The sequence below is a fragment of the Rhinatrema bivittatum genome, chromosome 19, assembly GCF_901001135.1.
Source record: "Rhinatrema bivittatum chromosome 19, aRhiBiv1.1, whole genome shotgun sequence".
Taxonomy (NCBI): Eukaryota; Metazoa; Chordata; class Amphibia; order Gymnophiona; family Rhinatrematidae; genus Rhinatrema; species Rhinatrema bivittatum.
Genome location: NC_042633.1, coordinates 18,734,581 through 18,762,354, shown reverse-complemented (window position 1 = coordinate 18,762,354; position 27,774 = coordinate 18,734,581). Strand labels below are relative to the sequence as shown.

At 47.0% G+C, this 27,774-nt stretch overlaps 1 protein-coding gene across 3 annotated transcripts in view; it reads right to left on the bottom strand.

Annotated features, from left to right (window-relative positions):
• The window catches only part of LOC115080769, a 110,685-nt gene that overhangs the window by 36,473 nt on the left and 46,438 nt on the right, over positions 1-27,774 (bottom strand). For 2 of the 3 annotated variants that reach the window (XM_029585166.1, XM_029585168.1), the window contains exons 8-13: positions 24,893-24,988; positions 18,016-18,114; positions 17,213-17,439; positions 13,760-14,804; positions 13,323-13,409; positions 1,623-1,840 (exon numbers count right to left, since the gene is read on the bottom strand). In XM_029585166.1, coding sequence (XP_029441026.1) covers positions 1,623-1,840; positions 13,323-13,409; positions 13,760-14,804; positions 17,213-17,439; positions 18,016-18,114; positions 24,893-24,988 — 1,772 coding nt within the window. The remainder of the gene's footprint in view (positions 1-1,622; positions 1,841-13,322; positions 13,410-13,759; positions 14,805-17,212; positions 17,440-18,015; positions 18,115-24,892; positions 24,989-27,774) is intronic. The other variant, XM_029585167.1, reaches the window with a different exon arrangement.

The following is a 27,774-nucleotide window of genomic DNA, read 5'->3' as shown; positions in this document are numbered from 1 at the left end:
GTCTTGTCCCCTGCTTCCCCCACCCCCCAAAAATGTGTGATGGTGGGGAGGCTGGCGGGAGTACGTAGTGAGCGTATTTCTTCCCTGGTGAGTACAAATCCTCTCACCTCATCACCCTGGTGCAGCCCCTTCTCCCCCTCCTTCACTGTCCTTTTCACCTCTCCCTCCACATACTCTCTCCACCACCACTCAGCCTCTTCCCTGGCCTGGATGGGGGGGGCCAGTGATGCCTCCTATCCCTCTCCCCTCCTCCAATCACTTCTCTCCCTCCCTCGCCATCTGCAAATTTCTCTAACTCCCCTCAGTTGTCTCATTTTCCTTCCTGAATGAAGCCTCTCTCCCTCCCAGGTCTCTAAATGGGGCTAAAGCTGCTGCCTCCTGCTCCCGCTACTGCCAGTTCCTCTTCCTAGGCCCCCAACTGGAACCAGTGATGCTGTTGCTGTTTCCCCTGTCCAAGCCCCTACTGAGGTGAAGCCATTACTACTGTTTCCCCCTCCTGTCTGCCAACTAAGACAATCAATTCACCCCAAGAGAGCATGTGAGCGAATCTGTGAAAGCCTACTCCTCCAAGCTTAGTCAAAAACAACAACAGTCCTTGGATAGTGACCACAAATCACAGCTCCCTCCAGAAAATGGCTAATATGTACCCTAAAGTGTCACTACTGAATGATTACTAAAATTCCTCTCTCAAGGTGCTCTGAATGTTGTGTCAGCAGTATCCAAAGCCCCAAATGACCAGGAAAACAGAACCCTGGCCTGAGAACGAAATCCAGGTCTTCTGTATGGCAGTGCACATCACTTACCGCTGAGCAGGCCCCTCCTTGTATCAATTATATGGTCAACAGCCATTTCCACCATCATTTCAGCATTCACACCATCACACTTCAATCTCAGCTTACACATCAGTATGGGCCATCCACAGTTTGTCACCTATGACCACAGTACGAGGAGAGGAGACACGCAAAAGAAGGTTTACAACCAATGTGGGTCAAAACATGGTAATCCAAGTCTGAAAGCATGCTTTGATGTTACTTTTCATTTGTTTTGGGGTTCAGGAGGTGAGAGTTGGGATGAAAGAATTGAAATCATCTCACATCCCCTTCCTCCAAGCTCAATGGGTGACCTTGCACCTCTACCATCTGCTGGAGACAGAGAAATACTGAGGGACTGCAGGTGGCGCTCTCGGATAAGTAGCAGTGCCTGAAAAGTTTTTATTCTCTGCCACCATCTTCTGGGAGGGATGCAAAACCCACTTGTGTGGACTGATCTGGGATATGGACAGGAATTGAAATCCTCTCACATCCCCCCCTTCCTCCAAGCTCAATGGGTGACTTTGATCAAGGTCACACTCTGCTTTCCTTTATCTTTCTTCAGATAAATGTTAAGCTTTGTGAGGCAGTATACCTTCAATCTTCATCTGCTATATCACGGCGTACAATCATTTTAAAATCTTGATACTTGATCTCCTTAGATTGGTTGATGTTGCACAGCCTATACTTCCTAAGGGGGTCCTTAGAGACTGCAACTATACCTTCCTCACTACACCGCAACAAGGATGAAATACACTGAAAGGAAGCAACCATATCCACCAGCTATCCCTCATAACTTCTCTGCGATTGCACCTGGTGCAGGAGAGCTGAACCTTGCTGTACTTCAAGCGCTGTGCCAGCCCAGGCCCCGACGGGCACTGGCTGACTTCTTCCTTCGTCAAGATCGCCGACTGGCAAATCCGGAACAGCAGCATCCGGTCCTCGCACCAAGAATCCAGGAAGGAGCAGAAGTCATCCCAGCTGGAGAACTCCGTCTGCTCCAGCTGTTCCTCCTTGATAGTTTCACAGGCCTACAAAGAAAAAAAAAAATGTACAGAAACAGACTAACATAAAAAAACAGCTATACTGAGTCACACCACAGGTCCATCCTGTCTCCAATAATGGCCAGTCCAGGTTACTAGTACCTAAGGATACAAAGGAATAGATCCAGTCCTTTATTTATGTATAATTTATGTATGTATATTTATAATTTATATATAATTTATAATATTATGTATGTATATTTATGTATATTTATAATTTATGTATAATCCTGTCATATAACTTTCAAGAAAAATTTGAAAACGTGGCTCTTCCGGCAAGCCTTTCCAGAATCGCAGGAACACTCTGACACGGGCCAAAGAACAAAATAGTTCACTACAAGCTCATTCTTTAGCCCATGCATTACGTATAACCAGGCCCACAAACATTGGCCTCTGTTACTGGTATTTCCCAAATTAGCACACCATTTATTTTTAATTATTTTCTACATATATAGCACATCATTTATTTTTAATTATTTTCCACATATATTTCACATATTTTGACGAGTTACAGTCGTCTATATATATATATATATTTATACCATTCTATTTTAGTTTATTATTTATTTTATTACATGTTAGTTAATTACACTATTATCTATTTTATTACATGTTATTTATCATATATTTTCACGTTATTTGATCAGTCACTGTTGTCTATTTAATATTTATATTCTTATGTTCTGATACTCCGTTTATTGTAACGCCTTATGTTCTGATACTCCATTTATTGTAACGCCTCACCGCGATAGTTTTGTTTTATGTAAACCGACCTGATTTGATATTTGTATCGAGAATGTCGGTATATAAAAATGCTAAATAAATAAATAAATAATTTAGTGCCTTTTGGTAAACTCAAGTCAAGGGATCAACCAGACGAGACAGTATCTTAGGACTAAACTAGCTAACTGCAGACTGGGTGGACCAAATGGTCCTTATCTGCTGGAATATAGTAACTATTATGTTACTATAAATTATAGAACGGATACAAATCTAACAATCAGATAAGACACAGAATATGACAGCAGATAAGTACCACAAGGCGCATCCTCTCTAGGAATATAAAATGGTAAGTAACTGTTTAATATTACATAGCTGGCACTATCTGTCATAGGCCACAAACAGCTCAGAACACCGCCTGGATGTGCTGGAGATACATCCTGATAGCATGGACACAGACCAGGGTGTGAAGATGGGCCCCCCTCCATACTAGCACGAGGCAGAGGAGCAAAGGCAGGTAAGGAAATGGACTGCTGGAGGTAAAACTTGGCGACCACCTTAGACAAGAAGCAGGGATGAGTCCATAGAAGAACCTAGTCTGGAAAAAAATGTAGATATGGAGGATAAATAACCAACACCTGCAGCGCACTAATATGGTGGGCCAAGATAATCGTGATAAGGAAGAGCACTTTCCAAGCGAGAAAGTTAAGCAAGCAGATTCCAAAGTTAAGCAAGCAGATTCCAAAGGCTCAAAAGGAGGATGTGTGAGGCAGTCCAGAATGAATGAAGGAGAGATCCCACTGAATGATGACACAGAGACAAAGAGGCTTAACATTGAAAAGGCCTTTCATGAAGAGAGACAACTGGTTGCTGGGAAACCGGACGATCCTGAACTGGAACACGATGAGCTGCAATAGCAGCCAAGTGACCGCTCACCAAGGTGGTCTGCAATCCAGAGTTGGAGAGAAAGAAGATAATGCAGTAGCAGAGACATAGGACAGGTGGCAGGGACCATCTGATGCGAAGAGCACCATAAGGAGAAATGCTTCCATTTGCAGAAGTATGAATGTTGGGTTGGAAGGCTTCTGGGCTACCAGTAGAAGGTCATGAATCTGTGGAGGTAAACCTGGAGAAGCAGTCAAGACCCTTGTAGGAGCCACACTGAGTCTGAGTTGGCCCAAACTGGGGTGGAGAAGGACACCCTGTCCTGGGTGAGGAGATCCAGACATCTGGGAAGGAGGAATGTTGGGATCACCGAGAGGCGGTGCAGCCAAGGAAACCAGGCCTGGTGAGGTCAGTTTGGTACAATGAAGATCACTCGAGCCTCGTCAACACACACCTTGAGGAGGGCTCTGGTGATGAGAGGAAGAGGAGGAAACACATACAGGAGCTTATCATTGATCTGTGCAGTCTGGGCAAACAAGAATCGGGGTAACTTGCTGGATGCGGCGATTACTACCTTAACCATAAGCCTTATGCTCACCTTTGAAGCAACTCCAACATTGCTCTCTGCATCAATGAAAGGGGATGGCAGGAAATTTGAATCAAACAGTTACCAACAAGGTTGATGAAACAGATAAGTATGGGAAAATAAGTGTGGAAGCTTGCTGGGCAGACTAGATGGGCCGATTGGTCTTTTTCTGCCATCATTTTCTATGTTTCTATGACCAAACCAGGAAATAGCAAATGCATCCTGTGACAGCACATCCAAGTCTGTCAGTTACAAGCAGAATGGAGGCAGATGATGATTCACAGGAAAAGCAAACAGGGTCACCTGAGGAAGGCCCCAGCATAGAAAGAGATGGCTGATAACTTCCAGGTGCAAATGCCATTCGTGGGGCTGCAGGCGATGACAGAGGGTGTCCACCAGAACATTCAACTTCCCCGGCATATAGACTGCAATAAGTGAAACCCTCGAGGAAAGGCCCATCGTCAGATGAGAAGTGCTTCTGCACATAATGGCAGGGAGCCTGTGCTGCGCTGCTTGTTCAGATAGTACATGGCTACCACATTGTCCAGATGGACCTAGACAGACCGATGAAGGAGCCACAGTTCAAAGGTCACAAGTGCTCTGTGAACTGCCCTGAGTTCGAGCAGGTTGATGTGAAGGCATTTTTCCAACTGCATCCAGGTACCTTGCATGGTAAGATGGCAAGAATGCACCCCCCAACTCAACAAGGAGGCATCTGTTGTCAGAAGGACATCCGCTGGAGGTGTATGAATGCTTCTCTTGGAGAAAAGACAATCGTCTGATAGCCAACATTGAAGTCCCTGAAGGAGATGGTGAGGAACAGGCAAGCTTGTGTGAGAGAGGCTGAAGAAACTGGTTCCAGTGCAGACGGAGGTGCCACTGAAGAGGGTGCATGTAGAGGTGAGCAAGGGGAATGATAGCAATCAGACGCTATGTGGCCCAGAAGCTTGAGGAATAGATGAGCAGGCACCAATTGGCAGTTTTGCAGATGACAGAAGAGATTGTGGAGTACCAGGCCATGGTGAAGAGGCAGAATAGCATGAAAAGACTTCAGGAACCTAGGCATAAGGAGATGAGACTTCAGAAAGTTGATAATGAATCCCAACCGATGCATGGTAGATAGCACCTGCGCCACTTGAGAGGATGCCAGAGCCTGTGAGAAATTCACCAGCAACCAATCATCCAGGTAGGGAAATACCAGGATGTCTCTGCTGCGAAGATGGGCTCCTATAATAGTAAGGCACTTGGTGAACACCCTGGGAGCAGTGGAGACGCTGAAAGGGAGAACCGTGAACTGGAAATGGAGATCCTAGACGAGGAAGCGCAGATAGCAGCGATGTGATGGGTGAATTGCAAAGGCAATGTGATAGGTGAATTGCGCATCCAAATGTGAATTGCGCATCCAAATGTGATGGGTGAATTGGGCATCCAAATGGCAGATGAAATTTAATGTGGATAAGTGCAAGGTGATGCATATAGGGAAAAATAACCCATGCTATAATTACACAATGTTGGGTTCCATATTAGGTGCTACAACCCAAGAAAGAGATCTAGGTGTCATAGTGGATAACATATTGAAATAGTCGGTTCAGTGTGCTGCGGCAGTCAAAAAAGCAAACAGAATGTTGGGAATTATTAGAAAGGGAATGGTGAATAAAACGGAAAATGTCATAATGCCTCTGTATCGCTCCATGGTGAGACCGCACCTTGAATACTGTGTACAATTCTGGTCGCCGCATCTCAAAAAAGATATAATTGCGATGGAGAAGGTACAGAGAAGGGCAACCAAAATGATAAAGGGGATGGAACAGCTCCCCTATGAGGAAAGACTAAAGAGGTTAGGACTTTTCAGCTTGGAGAAGAGACGACTGAGGGGGGATATGATAGAAGTGTTTAAAATCATGAGAGGTCTAGAACGGGTAGATGTGACTCGGTTATTTACTCCACAATGAATATGCATGAGATAGATTTGCATGCACTGACGGCATTGTATACTAATCTATCTCATGCATATTCATTGTGGATATCCTGAAAACCTGGCCTGTCTGTGGCTCTCAAACACTGGAGTTTACCATCCCTGTGCGAGGAGGATAGGCCAGCACACCTTATGCTCTCGAGCCCTCTCCTGAAACCTTTGGTCAATACGCTCTGCTAAGGTGATAAGATTATTCAGGAATGTGGGGCCTTCCCGTGCTGAGAGCCTGTCCTTGATTCGACCTGCAAGACCCTGGAGGACGAAGGCTGTGAGGCTATCCTCACTCCAGTTTACCTTGGAGGCGAGTGTCCAGAACTCTGTGTATTCAGTGAGAGGTTGGGAGCCCTGGCAGATCTGTAACATCTCCGCTGCTAGAGAGGCATCTCTTCTGGGCTCGTCAAACAACAGGCAGAATTTGTGCAAGAAGCTAGATAGGTTCTGCAGCAGGGGATCTTCATGTTCCCAAAGAGGAGAGGCCCAAGCCAGTGCAGTACCACTGAGGAGAGGATGTAGGTGACTTTAGCCTGATCATCGGGAAACCTTGTAGTTGGAAGTGCATCCGGCATAGGTTAATGAATCCCTGGGACTGGATAGGGTCCCCCATGTAATACGGGTGTGCTGGGAGCAATAGCACTAGTCTGGCAGGTGCAGGCAGTACTGGTGGCGAGGGGACCACTGGCACCAGTGCCAGAACTGGCTTCAAGGAGTCCACCCTGACTACTAGACTTTCCAGGGCAGCTCTTGTAGTCTTTGAGCCAGGCCGGGTATTGCTTAGAGCGAGGACTGGGCTGCCGGGTCCATGGCCTCAGCGACCTGTTAGGAACATGGACCCTTGTGTTGGGGTGAGGTTGATGACTCTACAGGGAAGGCCCTATAGATCTTCACCGCGGAGTGGACAGTGCAGAGACGGAACTGGAGCTTCACCTGTACCAACCCTTTTCACCTCGGGTTGATTCTTTGGGTTCCGGGGTTGGCAGGACTTAGGTGGCAGTCTCTGGGGTTCAGGCTGAAGAATAGATCCGGTGTCAGACTGAGATCAGAGGCAGGTAGCAAGCAGGGATAACGAGAGTCCAGGTTAAGGTCAATACTAGGTGTCCATCTGAGCGAAAGAAGGCAGTAGGCTAGGCAAGGAGGATGAGACAAGGCTGGAGAGGCAAAGACAAGGCTGGACAAGGCTGAAAATATGAGCAGGATCTGGAAAGCTGGAGCAGCAACTCACACAACCCCAAAGGTAACTGACCCATAGTTGAGGCAGAGATGGCACCTTGAGGAAGCCCTTTTATATGGCGAAGAGCAGTGACGTCATCTGGGGGCGCCATGGGTCCTTTAAGAGTGTTGACTTCGGCGTGCTCATGTGCCTAGAGAGAGCTGCAGAAGCAGCAGTCATGACAGTGTCCTGCCAGCTTGCGGCGTTCAGCAACATCCTGTTATGGGAATGCCTGTTGGCATCGGAGTGAGTGACACAGCTCACAGGTGGACCCCAGAAGCCGTGAAACGGAACACATCCTAGACCTGAGGGTCTTGAACAGGTTTCTAAAAAAAAGAGAAGTTCAAGATTGATCCCCCCTTCTTGCAAAAAGGGGACTGGCTATGCTCCCTCGATCTAAAGGATGCGTACACTCACATCGAGACCTTCCCCAGTCACAGGAAGTATCTCCAATTTGTGGTGGGAAAACAGCACTTCCAGCACCACATTCTGCCGTTTGGGCTAGTGTCAGTCCCACTTGTCTTCACAAAATGCTTAGCTGTGGTGGCGGTGCACCTTTGCATGATGGGAGTCCATGTTTTCCCTTATCTGGACAATTGGCTGGTCAAGAACACCTCTTAGGCAAGGGCCATGGAGTCCATGAGCTGACCATCTGGGTGCGTGAGTCACTAGGGTTCATCATCAACTACCCTAAGTGCCATCGCAGCCCATCACTGAAATTGGACTTCACTGGAGCCTGCTAGAAATGGCTCAGGCCAAGGCCTTCCTGCCCTGGCAACGGGCCATCAATCGGATGGCCACCACGGCAGAGATTGAAGTGAGCCAGTAGATTTCAGCGTGGCACGTTTGACTGTTGGGCCACATGGCCGCATCAGTACATGTTACTCCCTTGGCATATTTGCACATGCGAATAGCCCAGTGGACTCTAAGGTTCCAGTGGCAACAAGCTACGCAGGATCTATGGGACTGCATCCGCTTCACCCCTTGTCCTGGTGGCAGGTAAATTCCCATCTGGAATCAGGGGCATCTTTCCAAAGTCCTTAAGCCCAAATTGGGTAGGGGGGATGGGGGGGCTCATGTCGATGGGCTCCGTACCCAGTGCGTATGGTCTGCCCAGGAACAACTGGGTCAAATCAATTTCTCGGAGCTCCGAATGATTAGGTATTCTCTATGTGCTTTCAGAGATTTGCTGTCCAACAAAATTGTGCTGATACAGACCAACAACCAAGTGGCAATGTGGTATGTCAACAAGTAGGGAGGTACGGGATCATACCTCTTGTGTCAGGAAGCAGTCCAGATATGGTCATGTGCCCTCTCCCATGAGATGGTACTCAGGGCCATGTATCTGGCTAGAATGGAGAATGTGATTACGGACGGAGTCACTCCTTTTGACCCCATGAATGGTCTCTGGACCAAGGGGTGGCAAATCAGATCATCTGCCTATGGACATCTGCCTATGCCTTAGAACAGGAAGGTTCCTCAGTTCTGCTCCCTATACAGGACACACGGCAGACCAGCCTGACGTCTTCGCCCACCATTGGAGTGCGGTCTCCTGTACGCATATCTTCCATTGGTGGGGAAGACTTTGTTGAAGCTTCATGAGGAGAAGGGGACTATGATAGCCCTTTGCTGGCTGAGAGAGGTCTGGTTTCCACTTTTTTGGGAGATGTCCAAAAGGAAACAGATCAGACTAAGGTATACCCTGGATCGGGGCAGGTTGCAGCATCCCAACCTCCAGGCCCTGTCGCTCTCAGCCTGGATGTTGAGAGGTTGATTCTACAACCACTCAATCTCTCAGAGGGTGTGTCTTGGGTCCTTGTAACTTCCAGAAAGCCTTCCACTAGAAAAACTTATGCACTGAAGTGGAGGAGGTTTTCAGAGTGGTGTAAGCAAAAGACCCTAGATCCTTTCTCCTGCTCGCCACAAAAACTGCTTGACTACCTTCTACACATTTTGGAGACTGATCTGAAGACTAACTCTGTTAGGGCTCACCTGAGTGCAACTGGCGCATATCACCACGTGTAGAGGGTAAGCCTATCTCTGTATAGCCTATAGTTGTATGGTTCATGCGAAGTCTTCCCTAAGGCCCCGCTGTGTCCTGGGACCTCAGAGTGATTTTTGGCTCAGATGATGAAAGCTCCTTTCGAGCCACTTTGCTCCTGTGACCTGAAGTACCTGACCTGGAAAGTCATATTTTTGGTGGCAGTCACGTCACCACGCAGGGTCAGTGAGCTCCAGGCCTTAGTGACTTATCCACTTTACACTGTTTCTCCACAATAGGAAGTGTGCACAAGACCACCCTAAGTTCCTGCCTAAAGCGGTGTTGGACTTCTATCTTAACCATTCTATCACCCTGCCAACATGTTTTCCCAAGCCCCATTCGCACCAAGGCAAAAGAGCCTTAGACTTCTCCCTGGAGTGGGCAGAAGCCCATAGACAGTCCACCCAACTTTTTGTTTCTTTTGATCAGAACAAGTTGGGGATGGCTGTTGCCGAGCAGATGTTTTCCAAATGGCTAGCAGACTGCATCGCCTTCTGTTATACCCAGACAGGAGTGCAACTTGAGGGCCATGTCAAGGCTCATTCTGTTCGAGCCATGGTGGCATCTGTAGTCCACTTGTGAGCATTTTCCATGGAGGCGATCTGCAGAGCTGCGACGTGGAGTCCAATCCACTCATTCATATCTCATTACTGTCTGGATAGGGATGGCTCATGCGACAGAAGGTTTGGCCAATCTGTCCTTAGGAACTTGTTTGAAGGTGTAGAACCCAACTCTGTTCCCTCCTAGGGTCCATTATTTCTGTTCAGGCCCTCAGATTACCAAAAAAAATTGTTTTTCTTGTGGCCGTCGGCACTTATTTTGTTGGTCCCTTTTATCATTTGAGGGGGGGAGGGGGGGCAGGGGCGCCTGTAGTTAAGGATTCACCCATGTGTGAGAGCTGCCATCCTGCTTGTCATCAAAGAGTTGCTTACCTGTAACAGGTGTTCTCAGAGGACAGCAGGATGTCAAGTCCTCGCGAAACCTGCCCGCCACCCCGCAGAGTTGGGTTTCCAGTTTGTGGATTTTGTTATTTTGATCCTCAATTCTATGTTATAAGAGTGAGGGGACCCTGCGTGGATGCATGCTCAGAGAGGCTCAGTCATAGTTCTAGAAACTCTGACATAGGTTTTCTACGTCAGGCTCCATTGGATGTTATCACCCATGTACGAGGACTGACATCCTGCTGTCCTTGGAGAACTGCTGTTACAGGTAAGCAACTCTGCTTTCTTCTGCAGGTCCAGTCTTGTAGAATTTGCTTGAAAATGAATGTCATGGTGAGGTTGATTATATGACATTTAGAAAAAAAAGTTAATGTATCGGACGCCACACCTCTCGCGGTAACCAAGGCATGGCAGAGAGCGACATAGAGCCCACTATGGACTGTTCGAGGTGGACCCACTGCTTAGGTGAAGTAGCTCGGTTGAGGTCTATAAGGGCTCGCAGTTGGGCAGCCTGATAATAGCGGGTAAAATTAGGAACGCCCAATCCGCCCTGTTGTTTTGGGAGACAGAGAAGGCTACGTGGTAAGCGAGGGGGGCGCCTCCGCCATATGAAATCAAATATCTTACGTTGCCAATTACGCAGGATAGCGGCAGGGATATAAACAGGTAGGGAAGAAAACAGGTATAGGAATTTGGGCAAAATACTCATGTTAACAATGGCAATTCTGCCAAGCCAAGAATATAGACCACTGTTCCAGCGGCTCATGTCAATAGTAATTTTGTCAACCAAAGGCACATAATTCAACTGAAATAAGTCAGCTATCGAGGAGGAGATACGTACACCCAAATACTTGATGTGTGATTTAGCCCATTTAAAAGAAAATCGCTCCTTGATCTGTTGCACAGCCTCCGGAGGCAAATTAATATTCAGTAATTCTGACTTATCCAGATTAACTTTGAGACCCGATACCTCACTGTACAAATCCAGCTCCTTTTTTACCCCCTGAAGGGAGGGCAGGGGTTCAGTCAGAAACAACAGTACGTCGTCTGCAAATAAAGACAACTTGTACTCGTAACCACCTAGCTCGACCCCCTTAATGTCCAAAGATTCCCGAATTCTAATGGTAAGTGGTTCCAGGTAAAGGGCAAATAATAACGGGGATAAGGGACATCCTTGTCTGGTACCCCTACCAATATCAAAGGCTGACCCGTACCCATTGTTAACCTTGACCCGCGCCTGAGGGTGATCATACAATTTCTGAAGCCATTGGAGAAAATAGGGTCCAAAGGCCATGGTTTGCATGGTAGAAAATAGAAAAGGCCAATGTACCAGGTCAAACGCCTTTTCAGCGTCTAAAGAAAGCAAGAGGGCGGGCTCCCTAACCTTCTGAACCCACCATAGTAAATCCAGCACTTTGCGGATATTATCAGCGGCCATGCGTTGGGGTACAAAGCCCACTTGATCATTATGAATAAGGGAAGGGAGATATCGGTTAAGCCGAAGGGCTAATATCCGGGCCAAAATTTTGAGGTCAACATTAATTAGTGAAATGGGCCTATAGGAGGCGCAAAGGGTCGGGTCTCGTCCCGGTTTAGCAATAACCGTTATGCCGGCCACATTAGCTTGGTGGGGAATAGCGCCTTCATCCCGAAGACTATTAAAGAAGTTCACCAAGGGACCCACTATAAAGGAAGCACACTTCTTATAGTAGACACCCGACAAGCCGTCAAGCCCTGGAGCCTTACCCGGCTTAAGACTCTTAATTACTGCAAGGGCTTCCTCTTCCGTAATGGGGGCATCCAGCGTCTGTTGTTGGGTCATAGTTAAATTTGACAACTGGACCCCACTTAAATATTGATTAATACGGTCCTGGCAAATCTGAGCATATGGGGCCAGACTCGCAAGTTACTGTTAGGTGACTTCACTTATTTTTATCAATCCTCTCTAGCCTTTACTGATCGCTTTACTCCTGGGAGAACCTCCCCCCTTTTTCGCACCTGGCGGGAGAGAGGGATTTTTACTGTAGGCCACTTCCTCTCGCAGGACACTCTCCTCCCGAGGGACTGTGTAGCCCTCAAATACAATTTGCCCCCCCTAAACTTTTTTGCTTATGGACAAATTGCACACTTCATTCGCTCCCTGCAACGCACTGGTCAGCTTAGACCTGGCAGATCCATTTTAGAGACATATTACCTCTATAGCGATTGTCTTCGGGGTGTCATCTCTAAGCTATACCAACTTTTTTTCCAGCAAGGGGTAGAGACCTGTACCTTTGTTAAGCAATGGGAGGCGGATTTACACCTTCACTGGGGGGTGCAATCCTGGGTTGATATCCTCCAATCAGTTAGGCAATGCTCCGTTTCTTCCAAACTTCAGGAAAACTGTTATAAAATAATTTATCGGTGGTATCTTACTCCTGATAAACTTCATAAATTCTATCCCTCAGTGGAGGATAAATGTTGGCGCAACTGTGGGGAAGTGGGCACTTATTTGCATATTTGGTGGCACTGCCCATTATTGGCCCCTCTCTGGACGGAGTTGTTTAACTGGCTCGGTACTATGCTGGCCATTGATTTTAGACCGGCTGCTACGGTTGCTTTGTTGTGTGCTTTCCCCGATACGGTGCCCAAGCAGTTTCACCGGGTTTGTGCCCAAGTGTTTGTGGCCGCACGTAGTCTTATAGCCGCCCAGTGGAAATCAGGGTCTATCCCCTCATTGCAGGAGATTAAGACGAAACTTCATATGTATTATCGATTAGCCTACTTGACGGCCTCCAGACGTCAACGTATTTCCGCCTTCATGGCATCCTGGAAGCCATTGGTCAATGCACTCGGCTTGGACTGATATCTTTCTGTCGCCAGTATGTACTAGTTACTACTATAGGGGTGGGGACTGGGGGTGCTTCCTGTAGGTTACAGTTGCTTCTTTTACTCTTTCTGTATTGTTTTAGATACTCAATACCGCACTAGCCGTTGATTCTCTGCTATATCCCTGTGTGTGCTTTATGGCACTTTTATATCTTAGTTTGTCTTCATTGGAGATTCGTATTTGTTGTATGATACTATTTGGATACTCTGTAAGGGGGGAGGGGGGTGGGGGGGGAATGGGGGTTACCTCTTCGAGGCGCCACAGGGTAGTGGCTCTCGTGCACTTCGAGAATGCTGTATATTCTTTGTTTGGCTTCTTATGTGCTTGTGCGTTCTTGTTATATAATGAATAAAAATTGTCAAATTCAAAAAAAAAAAAGAAAAAAAAGTTAAAGCAAAGCTCTCTCGACATTATATTGATTAATTTTATGAGCTCCCCCCCACATTCCTGACTATATAAGAGGAGATGAGTGCAGGTCTTTACATTGTCACCTAATAATTGGATTGTCAGCAAATTTAAATGGTTAATTACACCATCAAATCCTAGAAAATATTAATTTTTTTAATACAGAACATCCTATTGGTGTTTCACCCATCCAAAGCTGGAAAAAATGCATTCAGCTCTGTGTCTTACTGTGCTACCTCATGCATGACTGAAGAAGTCATATGTGCTCTGGAACTAACCTTCTGAGAAGCTTCAGTAATGGTCAACACTGGTTTGCTGTCACCGAGAACCACTTGAAGGCAGTGGTGCAAGGAAGGTGAACTGCCTACTTGATCCAGGAGGGCCTGATGCGTGGCATACACGGAGACTCCAATACTACTCTCTGCAGCTAGATTCCTGTTGCCTTTTACCATCCAGAGTTTCCTGCGTGGGTGCCAGGTCTCATGGTAGTATTGGAAGATCTCAGCAGGACAAGCAGCCTTCAGCTCATTTAGACACCGATTGTAAACCTTGAGTGTCCGTGTGTGGGCCAGGATGTGCAGCAAGGTCTTCACCTGGGCTTTTGCTGCAGCACCTAAGTGTGACACTTTGTGGTATAAGATCTCCAAAACCAGCGGCATGCAGTACCTCAGCAAGGCGTGAGGGATGAGGGCTTGCAGGTCTACGGTTTCTAGAATCTCAGGATTCACTATTATTTGTTTGACCTGAACTTTCATGCTGGGGATGCTTTGCAACATGGAAGCCATGATGAACTTCAAGGTATCTGCCACGCCTTTCCTCACAAAGCAGTAGGCACACACCTTCCATGCCTGGCCCTCTTCTTCACAGAAGACGATGTACAAATCAAAGCCTTGGCTAAAAGAGGAGATAATGTCCACAAAGAGGTGCCCAGGAAATTTCTGGGCAATATCCTGCATGTTAGAGGTCATGAGGAAGATGTTCTTGATCAGAAGTTTGTCTTCCAAAAACACCAACTTGACTTTGGCATCAGGATTGGAATCAAAGAGGCCATTCAACGCCTTCAGGACATGGGTGCGCTCCTCAAACACAGCAGAATGTAACTCTAGAAGCTCTTTCAAGTCACTTGGTTCCAGGAATTTTGAGGAGATGTCGTTTGCCATCTGTGCTGGGAGGCATGTTGGACACATCACCCTGCCTCTCTTAATCTGACGTGGGACATCCGCAGCCAGCAAGTTGTGGTTGTGTAGGAGACTGGTGCCAGCGACAATAAGCTTGTCCTCCTCAGGATGCAGTTTCAGTTGGATGAAAGCTGGGCAGCTCTTGCTGGAATGAACACAAAAACACAATTTGCAATTTCCATTTTCTTACATCACTTACAAATGCATTACCATCACCATCACCACCTTCACCAGTCTCATTCTAAGCATCATGATCAGTTTCATACCCAGAGCATAATGATAAATCACCATCACCGGAACACGTATACCACTGTCACTTCAAGCAACCACTACAGAGAGAGACACAAAGCATTACCCGCAGCCATGACTGCCAAGGACCCTCACCATCACCTCAACATCTATATCACCCCCGGACTCAACCACTAAAGATGGTCACATAAGGATTGATATTCAAAATATTTGGATGAGCAATCAGCCAAATGGAGAAGAAAATTGCCCAAACAAAAAAGAGGCGAGAAAACTCTTCTTTAGATACATAAAGGAGCAAGGGTGGAAAAATATTTGAAAATGTTAGATGCCATCCCAAAGTTTTAGGAGCCAGAACAATATCAAAGAAGAAATAAATAAATAAAGCACAAAACAAAAATGATTATGTTTTACTTAATGAGGTCAGTTATTCAAAAGCCATTTAGCCAGAAAACTTACAGGTATCCATCTAAATGGCAAGGTTTGGGATAGTCGGCCTCTTATCTGGGAGGGAGAGGAGCTCATGGTAGAAGTGGCTAGAGGAACCTGCTCTTCTGCAGACTGGACCATGGAAAGAGAGGGGCCCCTGGTGGCTGGAGGAGCAGCCTTCTAGCTAATAGCCCTGTTAGCTGTACCCTCTTGTTTGATGTAATTTCCAACGTTGGTTCTATGTAAACAGACGTGATATGTACTAGTACAGGAACATCGGTATATAAAAGCCTTAATTAATTAAATAAATAAATAAATAATAAACCAGGGGTGGGAATAGTGGGACCTGAAGGATGAGATTGGAAGGCAGGGCTGCCCAGGAGTTGGAGGTGAATTAGTTCACTTTTAGTGGGCCAGGTGTCGCCACAGACTTCAGGTATAGAGAATGTCCCGTTCCCCCCCCCCCCCCCCCCCCCCCAATCTTGGGGAGGGGTGGACAATAAGGGAAAAGACAGTCAGGGCCCCACTCACCTTGGACCCCATACCTCTTTAAAATCAACCCATATGGTGGGGCCAGGGTGGGAGAGAGAGAGACGAGTGAAAGGGAACAGGCGAGAGAGGAGGGTGGGAACTAGGAGGAAGCTGACAGACTTAGTCCTTTACTCGGTCTTTGGGCAGGGAAAGGAGAAAGAGGAACGCTGCCCCCCCCCTCAAAAATGAGGCTGCTACAGTGTAATCTGCTTTCATGGATCCTTCAGGGACCCCTTTGACATGCCAAAATATAAAAGTTATTCGTGGCTGGGGAACAGACACAGATAAGGTAGGGTGACTGCATAAGCCTCCCTCCCCTAATAAAGCAGGATAAAAACGGACATGGAGACGAGTGATATTCTACAAGTGGTCAAAGCTCCTATGGCTGGCAGCTGGGGTATATCGCTACAGTATGGGACCTGTGAATTCTAATCACCTGCCTCAGATATGGATCCCAAGTCACCCCAAGTCCAGTATTCAGCAGCTTCAACATGCGGGGCGAGCAGACATTTTATCCAGTTAAAGATAGGTGGATAAATTGTCATGGATATTCAGTGGAGCACTGCCGCTGAATATAGCCGGATAAAATCCTAGTTAGTCAGATAAACGAATCCAGCTATCTTTAGGTCTGCTCCATGGCACGACTAGAGTCAATTGCCTGCATCTGAATATTGGAGTTAACCAGAAAAAAAAAAAAAAATAACCAGCCTCGCAATGCCTCCAACTTATTTGGTTAGCCTTTATCCAGCCAATTAATAAGCCCGATAAATCGGAGCTGTTTAGAGGGCAGAAAATTCAAAACCTGTGGTTTGTCTGACTAAATCCTGAACTTAGCCGGATAAACTGTAAATACTGACATCCTTAGCTCCCTGTGCCTTAGTTCTCATCTAGCCTGTGCTGCTCAGAGAAGTCACATGGTTCCTGTGTCTCAGTTCTGATCAGTGGCTCCGTCTCCTGGCTTAGTCAAGTCACATGATCACCCCCATGCCTCAGGTGTAATTCCCGACTCTGCTACTGACTTTCTTTGAGTAAGTAATTGTATCTTCTGTGCCTCAACTGAAGTGACTGGATGAGGATACTACTATAATAGTAGTCAACCTCCATTAGTCTTCCAATTTGTCTTACTGCAATGCCACTAATCAAGTGGTGTCTGATACTGCACCCTCCACTAGTCTTGTTGTCTCTATCTGTTGTCATATTCTATGTATCTGCGTTTCCCAACATTGTTTCTTCCTGCTTTTGGTAGACAAACTTGGAAAGTTATCTTCTTGATCACACCCCATCAGCAGCAAGACAATTTGAGGGTGCTTCCCCGCCACGCATACAGAGAGGATCCAGTGACTGTACCTGTTGTAGCTGCAGCAGCCCAGCTGCACACTGCTGTACTTCAAGGCCCAAGCCCGTCCAGAGCCCCCCGGGTACTGACGGATATCCTCTGCAGTCAAGGCTTCAGACTTGTGGATGGAGAACCTCACCTTCTTCTCCTCACACCAGGTATCTAGGAAGGTGCAGAGATCTTCCCAGCTCTGGAACCTGTTTTGCTCCATCTGTTCCTCCATCAGGGTTGCGTGGGCCTGTCCATGGAATGCCGCATAAACAGAAGCAAATAAACAAACAAACAATAAACACTACCGTACATACCACTTTATGAACGTTGGGTTTCTTTTGCAGTTTCACATGTACCAACAAATATGGAACCTAACCAGCGCAATGCAGTATTGGGATTCAAAAAAGCTTGGAATAAGCAGAGGATACCTAGTGGCAAAGTGGCAAGGGGAAGCCAGAGATAGCTGGCGTGTACAGGATTGCACTGGGGATGGTAGAGGCAGACGAGATGGACCTAAATGGTTCTCATCTGCTGTCATAGTCAATGGTATTGGTAGAAACAAAGTTGGGAGGTATAGTATTGCATCTTTTACTCCCTCAAATGTAGAGACAAAAGGAGAGGTAACAAGAAACTTAAGGCCTTATGCAGGATACTTTCTTATAGTGAGAAGAAACCTAGTGGTTCTAGCAGTGAGCAGAGAACCAGGCGTTCAAATTCCGCTTCTCCTTGTTGGGCCTTGGACAAGTTACTTGGAGGGCATGAGTGAGGTGCATTAGCAGAGCTATGTGCTGGGGTCTCAGTACTGAAATGGAGGAATTTTTACCTGGGCTTTAAGTTCAATCGATTGCACTGGAAGGGAAGAAATGGAGGGAAGACCAGTGTTCATTTTCAGCAACTCTCCATGGGTGCAGCTCTCTTGCACCTGAAAACAAGCACGAGATCAGGCAGGTAAGGGACAGAGTCTGCAGACAGTAAGGAAGTCAATGTGGGAGCTGCTATTGGGCCTGTGACGTAACAGCTTTCTGAGATCTGGAAAAAAAAACGAGGGAGGCCATGATCCTCTTCAGAAAGTCACTAAATAGGCTCGACCGGTGGCTTCATGGCCGTGCCATGCGAAGGTCCGAGTCGGCCAGGGCGGGGGCTGCTGTCTGAGGCAGCGTGCGCAGTCCCAGAAGAGTCATAGCCATGGCAAGAATGAGTGGCTGGATTTTAGAGCTCAGGGTGGCAGGGTTCTGGAAGGAGGCCTGGTGCATGGTCCCCCAGCTGAGGAGTTCTGCTTCAGTAACCAGACTAAAGGGGGGAGGGAAATATAGGAAAATTGGTTCTTACCTGCTAATTTTTGTTCCTGGACTACCACAGATCAGCCCAAACTTCCTGGGTTTTGTACCCCTGCCAGCAGATGGAGACAGAGAAAGTTTTATTGGCACGGCCACATAATCCAGAATGCCACCTGCAGCCCCTCAACACTGAGCTGTACCCAAGCCAAGATGATAATCACACTAAAAACAATGAATGAAAACTCCTACAACGAGCAGGATGGTGAAGTTGTAACCAAATGGAAACCCATTCTCAGAAAAACGCAAACATGGAAAACCACTAACAACTGTGCATTATACAAACAATCAGTACGAGTGGAGGATTCTCTCCCCCCCCCCCCCCCCCCCGCCATGGGTGGGTCTCTGGACTGATCTGTGGTATTACAGGAACAAAAATTAGCAGGTAAGAACCAATTTTCCTTTCCCTGTACATACCCTAGATCAATCCAGATGCTTAGGATGTACCTAAGCTCCCTCAACCTGGGTGGCACCTTGATAGTCCCGTTTGCAGAACACTCATCAAAGCCCATGGAAGCCGGAGCCCCAACTTCCAAGCAGCAATGGCTAGCAAAAATGCGCAGAGACACCTGTTGAGATTTGGCTCAAGAGGTCGCCAGAGAATGCATCAAATATGTCTTCAAACTCTCTGGCACAGACTGACTTTTAGAGTATGTTGAACCAATTGCTTCTTTAAGACAACGTGCAAGGGTAGTCTTGGATACCTGACACCCATTCTTTGGACTACTCCAAAGAATAAAGAGCTGATCCGATCTATGGAACTCATTTGAAACCTTCAGATACCTCAATAACACCCTCCTCAAGTCCAAGAGCATAAGTTCTCTTGCATGAGGAACGGAGGAATCAAATCTGGAAAGGCTGGAAGTTCCACAGTGTGTGATTAAGATGGAACACCGAATTCACCTCAAGCAGGATTGAAGACACTGTGCATAACGATACCTCCGACTCCAAAATCTGAAGAAAGGGATCCCAACACGATAAAGCCTGAAACTCCGAAATTCTCCTGGCTGAACAATAGCCACCATAAAACCTACCTTAAGAGTCAAGTCCTTTACAGTTGCCCTCTGCAGTGGTTCAGAGCCTCATACATTCCTCTAGGCACCAGATTAAGATTCCAAGATGGACAAACCTTCCTTTCCAGAGGACGCAAATTCTTGGCCTCACAAAGAAAACTTATGACATCTAGATGCGCAGATAGACGATATCCCTGCAGCTTACCTTGGAGACAGCCCAACGCTGCTACCAGTACCCTTAAAGAGTTAAAGGCCAGGCCCTTGATTAAACCCTCAGTAAAATCAACAAAATATGCAAGACAGTTGAGTAGACTGCACCCTGTTAGCGCTACACCAGGACTCGAAGACCCTCCAAATCCTCACATATGCTAAGGATGTGTAAGGGCTCCTGGCCTGCAACAAAGTGATAATAACCGCTTCGAGATATCTCCTCCACCTCAACAGTCTCCTCTCAAAAGCCAGGCTGTAAGACAGAAGTGAGCCACCTGATCCGAAAATATTGGGCGTTGGTGGAGCAGATTCAACAGATTGCCGAACTTTAGCAGTCCATCTATGGCCATGTTGACAAGATCTGCCAACCATGGACGGCGTGGCCACTCCAGAGCCACCAAAATCACATTGCCCGTATGTTTCTCTATCCGTCGTATCATCTTGCCCACCAGTGGCCATGGAGGAAAGACACAAAAAAGAATGCCTTGGGGCCATGGTAGAACCAGAGCGTCGATGTCTTCTGCCCTGTGATCTCGCCGATGGCTGTAAAAACGAGATACTTTGGCATTCTGTCTGGTCACCATCAAGTCCATATTAGGAGAACCCCATCTTTTGCAAACGAGATGCATCACTGTCTCCAATAGTTCCCGACTGAGAAAATTTGCCTGAACATTGCTTACTCCGACGATGTGAGAAGCTGCTATCTGCTCCAGATGCAGTTCTGCCCAGAGAATCAACTCCTGGGCCTCTTGAGCCACTTGCCCAACTCTTGGTACCACCCTGCCAGTTGATGTAGGCCACTGCTGTTGCACTGTCCAAAAAGACCTGCACTGAACGGCTGCATAACCATGGCAGAAAAGCAAGAAAGTCATAGCGCACCACTCTCGTCTCTAATCGACTGATAGATCATGAAACTTCTTTCTTCGATCTCTGGCCCTGCGCCAACTCATTCTGACACACTGCCCCCAGCTCAAGGGGCTGGCATCGGTGGTATCACCCAAACTGGAACCTCCAATTCCACATCATTGCCAGATTGACATGAATAAGCCACCATGAAAGACTGTCCCTGCCTTCCCCCTCAAGCGGAAGAGGAAGATGAAACTCTTCCGATAACGGATTACAGCGAGAGAGAAGAGACTTCTGAAGAGGCTGCATATGCGCGAATGCCCAAGGCACCAGTTCTAATGTCAAAGCCACAGAGCCTAGGACCTGTAAGTAATCCCATACCCTGGGTATTGACAGCTCCCAACAGGTGTTGAACCTGACCCTGCAACTTCAACATCCCCTCTCCTCCATGAGGGATACTCTCCCCCCTACACATCGAATCAAGCACCCAGATATCTAGCGTCTGTGATGGAATGAGAGGGCTCTTTACAAGATTCACCACCAGCCCAGAGCCTGTAACCACCACAGCATTTTCTGCACAGAATTTTGACAGATGTCCTCAGACTTCATCTGGATGAGCCAGTCATCTAGGTATGGATGCACCAGCACACCCATCTCAAGGCCACTGTGAATACCACCATCACCTTGATGAACATATGTGAAGCCGTCGCCAAACCGGACGGAAGGGCCCAAAACAAAGTGATCCCCTAGGATCATGAATCTTAGAAACCACTGGTGCTCCCACCTGATAGCTATATGCAGATAAGTCTTTATCAAATTCAAAGACACCAAAAACTATTCCTTGTGCACCAACGTTAGGGTTTCCATACAGAAAAGAGGAACTTTTGAGGGCTGCATTCACCTTCTTCAAATCCAAAATTGGATGAAATGTCCTCTTTTTTTTTTGGCACCATGAAATAAATGGAATACCTTCCTGTTCTTTGCTCCTCTTGAGGAACTGGCACTATAGCCCAGATGCCGCAAGCAGTCCACCGTCCCTTGAACAGCTATCCGATTGGCATGAAGAGCGGAAGGGGGACACAATGTAAGCATCTAACATTTGACGAGCAAATTCTAACACATTGCTGTCTTATCACACTTAAGACCCACTGATTCATGGTAATTTTGGCCAATTCCTCGCAAAAAAAAAAACAACACACCACCAAGCACCCGCAGACGACAGGAACTGAAGAGTGGACCATCCTCGCTTCATTACGAGGACTTTGTTCCTCCTTTCTCTGTACTAGGGTTGTCTCGGGATTGCCTCCAACCACCTTGAAAGGATTGATCCTAGGACCGAGCTCTGCCTCTGAGGCCCTGAAGAACTTTTGGACTGGTGAAAAATCCTATTATCTCGAAACCGTGCCCTAGCAGGAAAAAACCTTCTGCCCTTTGGCCTATCATCTGGCATCTTATGCACTTTGGATTCTCCCGAATGCTTCATTATCTGCTCTAGGTTCTCTCTAAACAAGAGCTTACCCTTAAACAGAAGAGTATCAAGTTGAGATTTGGACCACACATCCTCTAATTCCACAACCATAGCAACCTTCTGGCTGATACCGCATACATCATGATCCTGGAAGGTGTCCTAATCAGGTCATAGAAGGCATCTGCTCCATAAGCCACAGCCGCTTCCAGATGCACAGCTTTCTGTGTTGCTACTCCTGCAATTGCTGGACCCAATGCAGACATGCCCTCTGCATAAGACAGCTGCAAACCATAGCCCTTATGCCCAGTGTCAAAACCTCAAAAGATCCTTTTGAGGTGAAGCTCCACCTTGCGATCCTGCACATCCCTTAAAGCGGCCAAGCCTGCCACTGGAATAGTGGTCTTCATGGTGACTGCACACACCGAAGCGTCAACTTTGGTGACAGCTAAAGCACCATCTCCTCTGGTAATGGATAAAGCTTTGTCATAGCTCTGCTGAACCTCAAGCTGGACTCTGGAGTGTCCCACTCCTGAACTACCAATTTATGAAAGGGAAAAGCCTTCGAAAGACTACACAAACCATCCAACACAAAATCCTCCCCCTCCAAGTCAGATTCCTCCTGAGACACCTTGATTCCTAGCTCCTGAAGCACATGCCGAATCGATGGCCAGAACTCCTTTCTGCGGAACAGGCGCACCACTTTAGGATCATCTCCTTCTGCCACAGGAGCGTCTTTTGGGTCCCCATCCAGGTCAGCCGTGTCAGGTAATGCGCTCACCCCCGGGGACCTCCTGGCGTCGCACTGGGATCCTCGGAGTCATCAGTATCCCCCTGTGGGCCACCACATGGTGAGGAAAGATCCAAAACATGCCAAACGCCTTCTGTGCGCTTTCTCTTGGGCCTCTCCAGTGACCGGGATTCAACCGAGAATCCAAGATTGGGATCTAGAGTGCTCCCCTGCTGCTTTCCTGGCCAAATATGCCTTGTGCATGATGAGAACAAAATCAGCTGAAGCTTGGGACTTATCAGAATCCCGATACGGGGTAAATCCTCTACATCTGAGCCCCACTATCCAGGGGAAAATCTTCCCTTTCAGAATCTCCCGGTCCTCCCCTGTGCCAGCCACAGCAGGAGACCGTCGTGGTGGAGAACTCCTGGCCTCCCCTGGTGATGCCGACAGCCCTGCAGGAGAACCCAACATGGCTGCCATTCCCGCGCCGAGACAGCAACTTCCTGTGGCAGGCCTGCATACTCGCACTGAAGAAACAGGCTTCGAATGAGAGGGAGGCACTGCCGACATGCCTTCCCCACTCAAAAAACATCCGGAGCACAAGCCTGCCTTATTTATCTTCGATTGTGAGCCACGGCAAGCGCGGCATGCATTGTCGCATGCCATCACTGGGACCATGTGCTCTGGAGCTGGGCGCCGCCACTCACAGATTTGTCCGCCTCGGGAGACCTGCTGGCCACCAGCTCTGCACACCCAAGTTCTCCTGCCACCAACCGATGCACAACTCCACACGACTAAAGACAATACACAAGGGAATTTTTTTTTTTTTGTTTAACTTTAGCAACTAGGCCCCGAATAAAAGTACTAAAGAATACTTCCCTGCTCCTCTGGGCTCATTATGCAGAGATGCCAGTCACCACTAACGCTGTCTCGTGGGGGATGAGGGATATGGACCACCAGATGTCCACCCCAAGGACCTCCAAACCAAGCTAACCGAATAGTCACCAACCCTCTGCTCGTCCGCTTCAAACCAGGGGAGATGGCCCCACCAGGACTTAACACCCCCCCCCCCCGGGAGGTCTAAGAAATCTTCTTATCCTTTATCTTCTCTCTTTTTTTTTTTTTTCCTACTCCAGACTGCACGTTTTACACCTCTACCATTTGCTGGAGACCGAGAAATACTGAAGGACTGCATTTGGCACCTCGGGTTATGTGGCAGTGTCAGGGAAACTCTCTCTGTCTCCATCTGCTGGCATGGGTGCAAAACCCAGGAGTCTGAACTGATTTGGGTACATACAGGAATCCCAGATATTGTGAATGAAGGCTCATGGTGCCAGATCCTAGTTGGGGGGGGAATAGCAGAGAAAGAAAATGAGTAACTTTGCTAAAGTCATTAGGGATCTTTTAGCTCAGCAAAAAGTGGAGTAGCTCCTTTAATTCCCAAATCCATGCTGGAGGGAAGCGAGGACGCTCACGCTGAAAATCCCCATGGTACAGAGCCATTAGGAGGAGGTGACCTTTAATTTCTGGTCTGTGGAGATGGGTGTACACGAGGGGTGCAGAGGTGTCCTCGGCTGTACTTGCACTGCCGACGGGCACTCTTGCTGCCTGCAAATCAAAAGGAGGCAAAAGCAAAAAATGCAGGGTGGACATACACACACACCAGCCAGAGAAACCACCGAATGAAATGTGTTTTGTGAAACGGCAAAGAAAGGTCTAATGAGGCTAGTAACACCGGTTCTCTGGGCCAGAGCTTAGAACCAGTCATTTCTAAGACTGGAGGGCGCAGGGATACAGAGTGTTACCTCTAGGAGGAGAGGGATCAGGGAATGCTCAAAGGGATTATAGAGCTATGTCCGCTTTAAAACTGGAAGGCTCAGTGGATGGTTTACCTGGCCCAGCGTACCGACTGCTGTTTCATGGATCCATCAGGACTCTAGGTCAGAGCGGAAAGCAGATTGCTGAACTAAGACATTCTCTCATTAGCAGCAAGTTTTGTTCAAGGGATGCAGGTTTTGGGAGCACTGAGATAGAGGGCAGGGAGGAGATGAGCCCAGGGGATACACACTCACTTCTGAAAAAGGTGCTAAGCAGTTTACCTCCTTTTCCATGAGCAGCAGCGGGATGGAAACTGGCAAAGCAGGGCACTCCGGGGTACCAGTCTCAGGGGCAGCTTCCATGGGTGTCTCCATATACTAGACAAAGACAGAAATAAAGAGAGAGAAAACAAATGAAAGAGGCAAAAAAAGTGAAGGCGTGAATAAAAGAGAGGAGAAAATGGTAAAAAATAGTTAGTCGGGAGAGAAATACATTGACATCGTTAGCTCAGTATGCTACGGCAGTCAAAAAAAACAAACAGAAAGTTAGGAATTATTAGAAAGGGAAGCGTGAATAAAACGGAGAATGTCTTAATGCCTCTGTATTGCTCCATGGTGAGACCACACCTTGAATACTGTGTACAATTCTGGTCGCCTCATCTCAAAAATGATATAGTTGCAATGGAGAAGGTACAGAGAAGGGTTACCAAAATGATAAGGGGAATGGAACAGCTCCCCTATGAGGAAAGGCTGAAGAGGTTAGGGTTGTTAAGCTTGGAAAAGAGACGGCTGACGGGGGATATGATAGAGGTCTTTAAGATCATGAGAGGTCTAGAACAGGTAAATGTGAATCGGTTATTTACTCTTTCAGATAATACAAGGACGAGGGGGCACTCCATGAAGTTAGCAAGTAGCACATTGGAGAAATTACTTACCTGATAATTTCATTTTCTTTAGTGCAGACAGATGGACTCAGGACCAATGGGATTGTGTGTTCCCCTGCTAGAAGATGGCGACGGAATCAGGTTTCAAAGCTGACATCACCCTAGATATACCCCTGCAGTGACCTCAGCCATTCAGTATACTCTTCAAAAAGCCATTGTGCACATATTGTTGAAGAACTTGATTAGAATTTGGATACAACTTGATTAAAAACTTGATCAAAAAACTGGAGACCGCAACTGTACTCAACCAACATAAGCGCTGAATCCTGGTACTATAGATGCCATGAACTATGGGTAGGGCAACTGCTTACCCGTAATCACATGGAATCAAGGTCCGACTCATGGGCGATTCCTTGGTGAATTCTCCTGGGCAGCCGTGGGCGGGATGCTGAGTCCATCTGTTTACATTAAGGAAAACGAAATTATCAGGTAAGTAATTTCTCCATTTCCTAGCGTGTAGCCAGATGGACTCAGGACCAATGGGATGTACAAAAACTACTCCCGAACGGGGCGGGAGGCTGCCCGCGGTCCTGTTAGCAGTGCCCTCGCAAAGGCTTTGTCTTCCTAGGCCTGGACGTCCAGGCGGTAGAACCTGGAGAAGGTGTGTAGGGTGGACTACATCGCTGCTCCCTAAGCATACACCTTTCCTCCTCTCACTCCCTTCTGTGTTACCCTACTCCCTTCCAACCCCTTCTTCTCCCCCCCTCTCCTCACCCCTTCCCTTCACAATTGTTATTTCATGTTATTCCCTATAATTGTACATTTTGTATATACCTGCATTCTTTGCCTACATTAATTTATTAATCTAATTTCATTCTTCTGTCACTCTTCCTCCCCTTTTTTCTCTTTTTTACCCTCTTGTAATCATGTTATTTTAATTTTAGTTTAATGCTTTATTTCCCCTACCTTTCCTTACTCTCTAGTTATTATGTTTCAATATGTTCTAATTGTATTATGTTAAATTTGTTCGATGTAAAGCGCCGCCACAGGCACTAGTTTCATGTTACGCTGTGAACCGATGTGATATCATTGATGAATGTCGGTATATAAAACCGTTAAATAAATGTCGGCGGGTGACAGTAATTTAGCTTCCTCCCAGGATACTGCCTGGGCCCTGATAGAATGAGCTTTGACCTGTAGAGGTAAAGGCTTCCCTACCTCTATGTAAGCTGCCCTGATTACTTCCTTGATCCAGTGACCTATGGTAGCTTGCAAAGACGCTTCGCCCTGTTTCTCTTCCTCCCATGAAGAACAAACAAGCGATGTGTCTTGCGCACTGGTTCCGAACGTTCAAGATACTTCACTAAAAGTCTACCGACATTTAGAGGGCAAAGAAAGTGGTAGTCTTCCGTGTCCTTATGTCTATCTGGGGACGGTAAGGAAATGGATTGGTTCAGGTGAAACTCCTTTGGTAAAAAGGAGGGAACAGTGCAAAGCTGTACTGCTCCGGAAGTAAACTGAAGGAAGAGTTCCCAACAGGACAGCGCCTGTAGCTCAGAGATGCGTTGAGCCAAGCATATCGCCACCAAGAATACCATCTTTAGTGTTAATAAGCATAGTGACTGAAGGAATGGCCTGAAGAAAGGCCCTGCCAGAAAGTCCAAAACCAAGTTGAGGCCTTCCTGAGGGCCGAGGTGACTGAAATGACAAGTTTCTGTAGGGCCGGACACACTGGGAGCCCCTGGCCCCTATCCTTGAAAGCAGCTAAGAAACAAACTTCCAGCCACCGACAACTACAAGCTGTGTGAGTGTCCCTTCAGTCTTTCTATCTCATCCCATATATCAGGATCTCGATCAAGACCATCTCTCTAAATTCTATTTATCACAAATCTTACCTCCCCCACTGACTGCCATAAACTATCAGGCCACACAAACAAATGCCTAAACATGCAGCTAGGATCTTACTGCCTTGCTGCAATGATGTCTATTTCTTAAACTAGGATTTACTGCTGTTATTCAAAAGCCAGTGTGCTCATTTTAAGATTAGGCATTAATACCAATTTAATTTCAGATTTATATTATTTGTTCACAGCTGTCATCACTGCTGGCTTTCCTCCGATTTCAAGCCCTAAAATGCACCTTTCTTCTGTTGTGAACTTCTGCCAATACATTGTATCCTAGTGAATTTATTAAAAAGGCAGATAATAAATCCAAATAATTAACGAATTGCCCCAAACTCTACAATACAACTAAACATCTCTGTTATGTCAATTCACACCC